Source organism: Myxine glutinosa, chromosome 5, assembly GCF_964187855.1.
Source record: "Myxine glutinosa chromosome 5, kmMyxGlut1.1, whole genome shotgun sequence".
NCBI classification, from domain to species: domain Eukaryota; kingdom Metazoa; phylum Chordata; class Myxini; order Myxiniformes; family Myxinidae; genus Myxine; species Myxine glutinosa.
In genome coordinates, this window is record NC_136265.1 from 52,274,417 (window position 1) to 52,286,959 (window position 12,543).

The 12,543-nt window shown below is 39.1% G+C and overlaps 1 protein-coding gene across 5 annotated transcripts in view; it reads right to left on the reverse strand.

Moving 5' to 3' along the window:
* Positions 1–12,543, reverse strand: part of LOC137427524 (FERM, ARHGEF and pleckstrin domain-containing protein 1-like) — a 99,170-nt gene that overhangs the window by 56,817 nt on the left and 29,810 nt on the right. For all 5 annotated transcript variants that reach the window (XM_078778054.1, XM_078778050.1, XM_078778052.1 and 2 more), the window contains 2 exons: positions 3,830–3,872; positions 3,640–3,718 (listed from right to left, as the gene is read on the reverse strand). In XM_078778054.1, coding sequence (XP_078634180.1) covers positions 3,640–3,718; positions 3,830–3,872 — 122 coding nt within the window. The remainder of the gene's footprint in view (positions 1–3,639; positions 3,719–3,829; positions 3,873–12,543) is intronic.

Sequence of the window (12,543 nt, forward strand, 5' to 3'; positions counted from 1 at the left end):
GCTGATGACTCTACTCTCTGCCGCTCCATTCCTCATCCCTCAGATCGACAGTCTGCAGCCTCCTCACTCTCTGCAGACCTGGACAAAATCACAGACTGGGCAAACAAGTGGAACATGTCTATCAATCCTGACAAATCTCACACTCTTACGATGTCTATCCGAAAAGACCGACTGGACAACCCTCCCATCTACTTTCTGAATAATCCTCTCCAAGAAGTTCTGTGACTCAAGCTTTTGGGTCTCACTATCTGCCATGATCTTTCCTGGGAAAACCACATTTCCAAGCTGGCCTCCAAAGCCAGTCGCCGACTGGGCATCCTCCGTCGTGCGAAGTCCTTCCTTGGCACACCTGAGCTCCTCACCACATACAAGGCTTTCATCCGCAGCTCAATGGGGTACTGCTCTCCCCTCTGGGCTGGTGCTCCTGCCTCACACCTAGCTCATCCTCACGCTGTGGAAACCAAAGCGTTCAGAATCATTGGAATCTCCCGCGATGACGCTATCTCCGAGGGCCTTTCACTTACTCACCGCAGGCAGGTTGGTGGTATTTCCGTCTTCTACCGACTCCTCTCCGGCCTAGCCCCCCCAGCCCTGTCTGTGCTCTGTCCCCCAAATATTTCTACAGGTCGCACAAGATCTGCCTGCAACCGTCTTATGGTTAAACTGCCAAAATCAAGACTCTCTGCTCACCTTCACTCCTTCATTCCTCTTTTCTCCCGCCTCTGGAACAAACTCCCCCACTCCCTTCAATCCCACTCCTCCCTCCAGGTCTTTAAAACAGCTGTTCACCACCATCTCTTATCTTCCCCCATCCAAAACCTTGATCTTTTCTACCCCCGCTAATTTCACCCCAAATCCTCTTTTTTGAAATACCAACTTATTTCCTGGAAGTCCTTGGTGTCCTTGTGCTTATACTTCTCCCACCCCCCCCCCCTTCCCACGCCGCCTCCCCCCCAAGCCCTCTCCCTCCCACACACACCCGATGTCCCTCACAAATGTTGTGTTTATGTGCTTCCCCTTCTCTCCCCATATTGTCTACCACTCCCCTTTTTATATACTTTGGTTCTTTGTCTGTTTGGTTTGTTTGTGTGATAAATGTTCGCTCTTTTACGAGCCTCAATTATGTATCCAAAAAGAAAAAAGAAAAAAAGAAGACATCAAGTATTAGCACGAGGGCATGAATGTCTAACATTTAACAAAGACATGCGCACAATCCGTGAGAACTTAAACCATTGAGGAAGTAGAGGAACTAAAGAAAAGAAAGATTGTAAAAGTCGTATAAAAAATTAATTTCGGAAGTTTACTGCTGTTGACGCAGCGTCTTTTACACCACCTTATTTAACACGTTACATTACTTCATGACATCCTTAAAAACAGTAAGTTTCCTGATTGGAATGATTTTCAATTTTGTTTGACTGCAAGACAGGCAGACAGATTAAGAACATTATCTCAATCCTGTCTGTGTATGTACGATCGGGACGAATTCAGAGCCAATGTACTGTTAAACTACAGGTGTGTTTTCCGACTAGTGTTCAAAATATAACATTCACTTTGAATTAAGTTGTTCCTCGATCATAAACTAAAGTTAGACAGACAGACATAGACAAATAATGCCTCCGGGGACTTTGTTGGCGGAGGCATAAAAAAACATAGACAGACAGACATAGACAGACACAGACAAAGACAGACAGAGACACAGACAGAGACACAAACAGACACAGACACAGACAAAGACAGACACAGAAAGAGACAGACAGAAGTGAACAAAATCCTTAACCCCGCTTTTCGCTTCCGGAGCGCGGGGTATTAAGGAACAACTAACAATGTAAATTGTGATAGGACTGTGGGGAATACAACTTTAAACACTAAAGTGAAACGTAATCAGAATAGGAATAAATGTGCCCAATGTAATAGCTGTGCATGTGCAACAAGGCAAGTGAAGCATGTGGGATTTAAATTTTTCCTGTGTGAATTATGGAGAAGTGGATGAATATATGAATTATGTGAAATTATGAGAAGTGAATTATGAAATGGAGAAGGTGGATCAGACTCGGCAACGGTTGCCAGAATGAGAAGAAGTTTCGGGAACTGAGTGGCGTGCTGACGAAGAGGGGAGTTTCATTGAAGCTGAAGGGAAAGGTGTATGCTGCATGTGTGAGAAGTGTTATGATTTATGGGAGCGAGACATGGGTAATGAATGTAGAGCAGCAACGAAGGCTGGAAAGGGTGGAAATGCGAATGGTTCCGTGGATGTGTGGAGTATCGTTGAGAGAGAGGAAGACAAATGATGAATTGTGAAAGATGATGGGAATAGAGCCTGTGATGGATGCTGTGAAGATAAACAGGTTGAGATGGTTTCATCATGTGTTGAGGAAGGATGAAAGTGACTGGTTGAGAAGAGTGAGGGAAATGAATGTAGAAGGAAGTAGAGGATGGGAAGACCAAGAAAGACTTGGCTAAAGGTGGTGAAAGAAGAAATGCAGGCAAGGGGGTTAAACAAGGAGAGATGCAGAAAATAGGGCAAAATGGAGAAGATTGTCATGGGGACCGCAAGGCTAACCCCCGCTCTAGCAGGGAAAATGGCCTTAAAATGCCTGTTGTTGTTGTTGTTGTGAATTATGGACAAACACAAAGTTACCGACCATGCTGGAATAGCACGGAGGGTGGTCGGGAGACGAGCTGAGTAGTGGGAGTAAGAGTCAGTTTGGTAACAGTCTAAGTTTGGACGCGAACCCTCCCCACTTCCTCGAGCAGCACACAGAGTCCATTTTGCAATCCCAGGCCCGCACCACGATGATCGGTCACGATGAGCGTGGTGTAGAATGGAACCATTCAACATTCGATCGACGAGAAACTCTCATTAAGAGTGGCTATGGCAGCCGCCACTAACCCTAAGTTCACCCACCCGAACCCCCACCACCTTGCGTCCCTATTACATCTGCGGATCATTCAAGCCGAACGTTTAAAAACAAGACGCAGCACAAGCACAGCCGAAAGCCCCATCGTTAGCAAATTCACAACAGCCTCCGATCCCAAAACTAAGTATCTAGCGATGTTACGGATATGCTGCGAGTACAAAGCAGGTCGTAGGACCACTCCAGAGAAAAGGAACTTATATGCTTTCAGCAGCTCTTATAAAAACCAAAAATAACCCTCAAAGAGCGGATTTTGCTCAGAGAAACATGCTGCACCGGCCCTGAGGATCGAACATTCGCACAAGCTACACAAAGTATCCAACCACATACAACACGAACGGATTGATCGTGAATGAAAGTTAAGTTGGGGACGAGGGGGATGAAGAGCGATTGAAACCCAAGTGAATGTGCAACTTGTTTGAACGGCACCCGGGAAAAGTAGCAGTCCAATCCGCTCCCACCTCACGATCGGAGGAGGAAGGGACGGGTGGGACAACCCCACCAACCACCTCCACCGCACTCGGGGGTGGCATGTTATTCCCCACGATCTTAAATAATCTTAATCACTTGTATTTCATAACCAAACCAAAACGCATGTTGGCAAAAAGAATAGACTGCAAAGCTTATTGATAGAAAGCAAGACACAGAGGCCTGCAACAAAGCAGGCCTCAGTCCTGGGTCAAACAGGGCCTGGTGAACAGACGTGGCTCGAGAGCGGCGGTACCTGGTAATCTCCTCCTGCAACTGGCTGGGATCGGGTGGGAAGAATTTTACGGCGAAGCTGAAGTGCGACTTCTTGTCCTCTGGTTCATACAAGGGAAAAAAAAGAAAAGAAAGAAAGAAAGTTAACAAACCAAGCACGGTGTTGAAACGAAAGGAATTTAAATGAAGCGAAACAGGTGTGGAGCACGCACTCTTCACTTGATTGCAGATCGGTTTCAGAGGATCGAGCCACACCTAGGATGGACACAGTGCACAATCAACAATAAAACCAAGAGGACATCATGCAGAGCATGATACTTGCAAAATCCACCCCCTCCCCCCAAAAAACGTTGCCATGGATACATCAAATTGTCCATGTCATTGAGATCAAAATTGACGATCCTGATCAAAGCTCGGGTCAATTGGATTAAAATTGCTGATATTTCAGATTAAAATATCAGATGTTTGACCATGAGTTGACCTTTGACCTTTTGACCTTAAAATAGTTTCTTTCCCAATTCAGGGATGCTCTAAGTAATTGCTATTTAATTCACAAGTCAATCAGATGAAAATTGACGATTTTTCAGATGGAAATTAATGATTTTAGATGTTTGACCCTGAGTTGACCTTTGACCTCAAAATCAACAGGCTTCTTCCTTATGACAAACTCCACCATCTGGTGAAGTTTGGTGAAGTTGGTTGAAAATTGTGACCTGTAGGCGATTGACAAACAAACAGACAGAAGAACGCACAAGACCAACCAATCCACTTGAAAAATCTTCGATTTTGCAAATAAAAATTAATGGAGGAAGAACCCCCCCAAAAAAATATCTTCAAACCTATTTCCTTACAATTACAATTCAACTCATCGATGATGGCAGTGATGAATATAGATCTATCAGGACTACAGAATATAGATCGATCAGTACTGCAGAATATAGATCTATCAGTGCTACAGAATATAGATCTATCAGTGCTGCAGAATATAGATCGATCAGTACTGCAGAATATAGATCTATCAGTACTGCAGAATATAGATCTATCAGTACTGCAGAATATAGATCTATCAGTGCTGCAGAATATAGATCTATCAGTACTGCAGAATATAGATCTATCAGTGCTGCAGAATATAGATCGATCAGTACTGCAGAATATAGATCTATCAGTACTGCAGAATATAGATCTATCAGTGCTGCAGAATATAGATCTATCAGTACTGCAGAATATAGATCTATCAGTGCTGCAGAATATAGATCTATCAGTGCTGCAGAATATAGATCTATCAGTACTGCAGAATATAGATCTATCAGTACTGCAGAATATAGATATATCAGTACTGCAGAATATAGATATATCAGTACTGCAGAATATAGATCTATCAGTACTGCAGAATATAGATGTATCAGTACTGCAGAATATAGATCTATCAGTACTGCAGAATATAGATATATCAGTACTGCAGAATATAGATATATCAGTACTGCAGAATATAGATATATCAGAACTGCAGAATATAGATATATCAGTAATGCAGAATATAGATATATCAGTACTGCAGAATATAGATCTATCAGTACTGCAGAATATAGATCTATCAGTACTGCAGAATATAGATATATCAGTACTGCAGAATATAGATATATCAGTACTGCAGAATATAGATATATCAGTACTGCAGAATATAGATATATCAGTACTGCAGAATATAGATCTATCAGTACTGCAGAATATAGATCTATCAGTACTGCAGAATATAGATATATCAGTACTGCAGAATATAGATATATCAGTACTGCAGAATATAGATCTATCAGTACTGCAGAATACAGATCTATCAGTACTGCAGAATATAGATCTATCAGTACTGCAGAATATAGATCTATCAGTACTGCAGAATATAGATATATCAGTACTGCAGAATATAGATCTATCAGTACTGCAGAATATAGATCTATCAGTACTGCAGAATATAGATCTATCAGTATTGCAGAATATAGATCTATCAGTGCTGCAGAATATAGATCTATCAGTACTGCAGAATATATATCTATCAGTACTGCAGAATACAGATCTATCAGTACTGCAGAATATAGATATATCAGTACTGCAGAATATAGATCTATCAGTACTGCAGAATATAGATCTATCAGTACTGCAGAATATAGATATATCAGTACTGCAGAATATAGATCTATCAGTACTGCAGAATATAGATATATCAGTACTGCAGAATATAGATATATCAGTACTGCAGAATATAGATCTATCAGTACTGCAGAATATAGATCTATCAGTACTGCAGAATATAGATCTATCAGTACTGCAGAATATAGATCTATCAGTACTGCAGAATATAGATCTATCAGTACTGCAGAATATAGATATATCAGTACTGCAGAATATAGATCTATCAGTACTGCAGAATACAGATCTATCAGTACTGCAGAAGAAAGATCTATCAGTATTGCAGAATATAGATCTATCAGTACTGCAGAATATAGATCTATCAGTATTGCAGAATATAGATCTATCAGTACTGCAGAATATAGATCTATCAGTATTGCAGAATATAGATCTATCAGTACTGCAGAATACAGATCTATCAGTACTGCAGAATATAGATCTATCAGTACTGCAGAATATAGATCTATCAGTACTGCAGAATACAGATCTATCAGTACTGCAGAATATAGATCTATCAGTACTGCAGAATATAGATCTATCAGTACTGCAGAATATAGATCTATCAGTACTGCAGAATATAGATCTATCAGTATTGCAGAATATAGATCTATCAGTACTGCAGAATATAGATCTATCAGTATTGCAGAATATAGATCTATCAGTACTGCAGAATACAGATCTATCAGTACTGCAGAATATAGATCTATCAGTACTGCAGAATATAGATCTATCAGTACTGCAGAATATAGATCTATCAGTACTGCAGAATATAGATCTATCAGTACTGCAGAATATAGATCTATCAGTACTGCAGAATATAGATCTATCAGTACTGCAGAATATAGATCTACCAGTACTGTAGAATATAGATCTATCAGTATTGCAGAATATAGATCTATCAGTACTGCAGAATACAGATCTATCAGTACTGCAGAATATAGATCTATCAGTACTGCAGAATATAGATCTATCAGTACTGCAGAATATAGATCTATCAGTACTGCAGAATATAGATCTATCAGTGCTGCAGAATATCGATCTATCAGTACTGCAGAATACAGATCTATCAGTACTGCAGAATATCAATCTATCAGTGCTGCAGAATGTAGATCTATCAGTACTGCAGAATATAGATCTATCAGTACTGCAGAATATAGATCTATCAGTATTGCAGAATATAGATCTATCAGTGCTGCAGAATATCGATCTATCAGTACTGCAGAATATAGATCTATCAGTACTGCAGAATATAGATCTATCAGTTCTGCAGAATACAGATCTATCAGTGCTGCAGAATATAGATCTATTAGTACTGAAGAATATAGATCTATCAGTACTGCAGAATATAGATCTATCAGTACTGCAGAATATAGATATCTCAGTACTGCAGAATATAGATCTATCAGTACTGCAGAATATAGATCTCTCAGTACTGCAGAATATAGATCTATCAGTACTGCAGAATATAGATCTATCAGTACTGCAGAATATAGATCTATCAGTGCTGCAGAATATAGATCTATCAGTACTGCAGAATATAGATCTATCAGTACTGCAGAATATAGATATATCAGTACTGCAGAATATAGATCTATCAGTGCTGCAGAATATAGATCTATCAGTACTGCAGAATATAGATCTATCAGTACTGCAGAATATAGATCTATCAGTACTGCAGAATATAGATCTATCAGTACTGCAGAATATAGATCTATCAGTGCTGCAGAATATAGATCTATCAGTACTGTAGAATATAGATCTATCAGTACTGCAGAATATAGATCTATCAGTACTGCAGAATATAGATCTATCAGTACTGCAGAATATAGATCTATCAGTACTGCAGAATATAGATCTATCAGTACTGCAGAATATAGATCTATCAGTGCTGCAGAATATAGATCTATCAGTACTGTAGAATATAGATCTATCAGTACTGCAGAATATAGATCTATCAGTACTGTAGAATATAGATCTATCAGTACTGCAGAATATAGATCTATCAGTACTGCAGAATATAGATCTATCAGTACTGCAGAATATAGATCTATCAGTACTGCAGAATATAGATCTATCAGTGCTGCAGAATATAGATCTATCAGTACTGCAGAATATAGATCTATCAGTACTGCAGAATATAGATCTATCAGTGCTGCAGAATATAGATCTATCAGTACTGTAGAATATAGATCTATCAGTACTGCAGAATACAGATCTATCAGTACTGCAGAATATAGATCTATTAGTACTGCAGAATATAGATCTATCAGTACTGCAGAATATAGATCTATTAGTACTGCAGAATATAGATCTATCAGTACTGCAGAATATAGATCTATTAGTACTGCAGAATATAGATCTATTAGTACTGCAGAATATAGATCTATCAGTACTGCAGAATATAGATCTATTAGTACTGCAGAATATAGATCTATTAGTACTGTAGAATATAGATGTATGAGGATCAACTGTTAGCTTTAACAAAATGTTGAAAATTTCAGTTGAACATCACCATAGAATTGGGTTTTTGTATCAAGACGGAAAAACATGAAGCGAAACAGCTCGCATCACTCGATTTTCAAGGTGTGGTTTCCAAAGCGCAATCAACAGGTACAGAGAAATATCATCTGTAATTTACAAACATGGACTGGACGTCGCAAAAAGCAAACAACGACGAGCAAGACTTGCAATCTTCTGTATTAAATAAAATGGAGCATGTATTTCACTTGCTGAAGAAGAAGCTAAAGTCAGAAACCCCCCAAAACAAACAACAACTAAAAATGGCTGCAGCAGCAGTAAAGCTGCAGTAAAGGCTTGGCAAAGCATCTCAAAGGGAGATAGCAAGTGTTTGATGATGTCGATGGGCCACAGGCTCGATGCAGTTATTACATGTAAGGGATATGCAACCAAATACTAACTGTTATACTACATTCATTTACTTTCAGTTAATCTGTTCCAATACTTATTCTTACCTAAAATGGGGGAACAGGACATAGAACATACAAAGTGCTATTTTTCTGCAATGGTAAAACATATAGACATAGAAATAACAAGAAACAAAAGCTGACCTTCTGTTCCTTTGCCTCATACTCATCTTTGGTCTGAAATCTAAATTTATTGAGTGCATCACAATAATAACAAATTTGACTTCACTGTTCCAATACTTATGGAGGGCACCGATATATATTTTCGCTTTAAAAATGGTTCTCTGAAAACCTGTCCGATCGATGCAAAACTTTAAACATAGGAGGGACTCCAATGGAGAATATTCTATTGCTAACTCTCACATCATCAGTCATATGCTATAGTAGCCATATTGGATGAAAGGAGACAAATTACACGTCTTTCTGTCTGTTACACACGTCTTTCTGTCTTCTACCGACTCCTCTCCGGCCTTGCTCCCCCAGCTCTCTCTGTGCTCTGTTCCCCAAATATTCCTACAGGTCGCACAAGATCTGCCAGCAACCCTCTCATGGTTAAACTGCCGAAATCTCGGCTCTCTGCTCACCTTCACTCTTTCATTCCTCTTTTCTCCCGCCTCTGGAACAAACTCCCACACTCACTTCAATCACACTCCTCCCTCCAGGTCTTTAAAACAGCTGTTCACCACCATCTCTTATCTTCCCCCATCCAAAACCTTGATCTTTTCTACCCCCACTAATTCACCACAGATCCACCTTGTTTGAAATTCCAACTTCTTTCCTGGAAGTCCTGGCAGTGTCCATATGTTTTATACCTCTCCCACCCCCCCCCCCCCCTTCCCATGCCTCCCTCCCAAAGCCCTCTCCCTCCCACAGTTCTCTTGATGTCTCCATGTCTCTCGGTCCCTGCTCTCAAATGTTGTGTTTGTGTCCTTCCCCCTCTCTCTAACGCTCCCGATGTTATTTGTTTTATGTGTCTGTTTGTCTTTCTGTATGATTAATGTTCGCTCTTTCACGAGCCTCGATCTTGTATACAAAAAAACAAACAAAAAAAAAATTGGACATCATTTTCTCTGAAACCACTTAACGGAAAAAAAATTAAACTTGGCATGTGTCATCAACTCCCCATGGGGTATATGGGTGATAACAATGACATCATCAGTGAAGTGGTATTCCAGCCATAATTGGTTGAATTGAAATCTTTATCCAAAAAATCTCAAACTTCATATATCTGATCGATGACCCAATGTGAATGAATAATTAAATTTATGACGTACATAAACCATGCCAAAAAACTATGTGTCATAATAGGGTGCATGGATGATATGGGGACATGGGCCATAATAGCAGTGGGCCGTAATAATAGCGATTTCAGTTAACAACGGCGGTTTTGCTCAGAGTGAACGCACAAGGCAAGACTATGTGCACTACGAGTGTCGTTATAGTCTGACAAAAATATTTTATTTTTCATGAAGGTGTATTTGCATTGAACACAGTTTTAGTTTCCTTATGCGTCAGAATAGAAAAATACACAAGTACAGACACATTCAAATAAATAAATAACATCCTCCAGTGCGGCATTGCCAGGGTGCCTTAGGTGCCTGGCGATACCGCCATGCAGCACATAGAGACAGTAATGGGAGGGAGAAGTGTACAATAATTGATTGACTAATTGCATAATTAAAATCAATCAATAATCATCATAAAATTATTTCTTAATCAATTGGCTAATGGCATAACTCAACCACCAGTTTCATCCGAAGCTATAACTTTGAAAATTAATTAAATAAGTCATCAATCGAAATAAATAAATTAAAAATTGATTAATCAATATATCAAAAAGACCCTTTATAGCCGCATCAGTTGGTCATTGTTGTGTCCAAATATCAGCTTCCTAATTCAAAAGGTGCCTGAGATACTGTCCATATGAGAAAGGAAATAAATAAGTACCTGTACTTAATAAATCGATAATAATTAAGTAACTAATTAATGAATTGATTAATCAAAAAACAAAAATACCATTTTTGCCAAAGCACGTGCTCACTATTGTGCCCAAATTTCAGCTTCCTAGCTCAAAGGATGGCTGAGATATCGCCCGGATAAACATACAAGAAGACGTCATGCAGAGCAGGATACTTACAAAATCCCCCCCTCCACCCCCCCCCCCCCCACAAAAGGATGCCATTGATCCATCAAATTGTCCATTTCATCAAGATTCAAATTGATGATCTTGATCAAAGCTCAGGTCAATAGGAAGAAAAGTGACGATTTTTCAGATGAAAAATGATGATTTTGGAAGGTTGACCTTAAGTCCCTATTTAGTGACTCAATGTGCAAATGCTGTTCAATTTTCAATTCAATCGGATGAAAATTGAGGATTTTTGAAACTTGGCCTATGTTGACCTTTTGGCCTATGTTGACCTCAAAAATACTTGGTGGTTGAATTCAGTGACCAGATATGCAAGTCCTCTTCAAATTTCAGGTCAATCGGATGACAATTGAGGATTTTAGAAATTTAGCAAAGTTGGTGACCTTTGGCCTATGTTGACCTTTTGACCCCCAAAACAATAGGCTTTTCGCTTTTGACCAACTCTACCATTTGGTGAAGTGTCGTGAAGATTGGTTGAAAATTGTGACCTGTAGGCCGGTGACAAACAAACAAATGAAAAATCACTCAGAGAGCGACACTTGGAAAAACAGAACAAAGTGGAATGGCACTCAGTAGAGCATCCTTTTAACCTCAAAAATAGTTGGTGGTTGAATTCAGTTGGCTGATATGAAAATCCTATTCAAATTTCAAGTCAATCGGATGAAAATTGAGGCTTATAGAAATCTGAAAAAAGCAGTTGACCTTGGGCCTATGTTGACCTTTTGGCCTATGCTGATCTCAAAAATAGTTGTTGGTTGAATTCAGTTAACTGATGTGTATATCCCATTCAAATTTCAAGTGAATTGGATGAAAATTGAGGATTTTAGAAATTTGAAATTGTTGTTGACTTTTGGCCTATGTTGCTCTTTTGGCCTATGGTGATCTCAAAAATAGTTGGTGGTTGAATTCAGTTTGCTGATATGTAAATCCCATTCAAATTTCAAGTGAATCGGATGAAAATTGAGGATTTTAGAAATTTAAAAAAGTGGTTGACCTTTGGCCCATGCTGATCTCAAAAATAGTTGGTGGTTGAATTCAGTAAGCCGATATGTAAATCCTATTCAAATTTCAAGTGAATCGGCTGAAAATTGAGGATTTTAGAAATTTAAAAAAGTGGTTGACCTTTTGGCCTACGCTGATCTCAAAAATATTTGGTGGTTGACTTCAGTAAGCTGATATGTAAATCCAATTCAAATTTCAAGTCAATTGGTGAAAATTGAGGATTTCAGAAATTTGAAAAAAGTGGTTGACTTTTGGCCTATGTTGACCTTTTGGCCTAAGCTAATCTCAAAAATAGTTGGTGATTGAATTCAGTTAGCCGATATGTAAATCCTCTTCAAATTTCAAGTCAATCGGATGAAAATTGAGGATTTTAGAAATTTGAAATGGTTGTTGACCTTTGGCCTATGTTGACCTTTTGGCCTATGCTGATCTCAAAAATAGTTGGGGGTTGAATTCAATTCGCCGACATGTATATCCTATTCAAATTTCAAGTCAATCGGATGAAAATTGAGGATTTTAGAAATTTGAAATGGTTGTTGACCTTTGGCCTATGTTGACCTTTTGGCCTATGCTGATCTCAAAAATAGTTGGTGAATATATAGAATGAATGATCGTTTTAAGGCCATTTGCCCCGCTACAGCGGGAGTTAGCCTTGCGGGCCCCATGACAA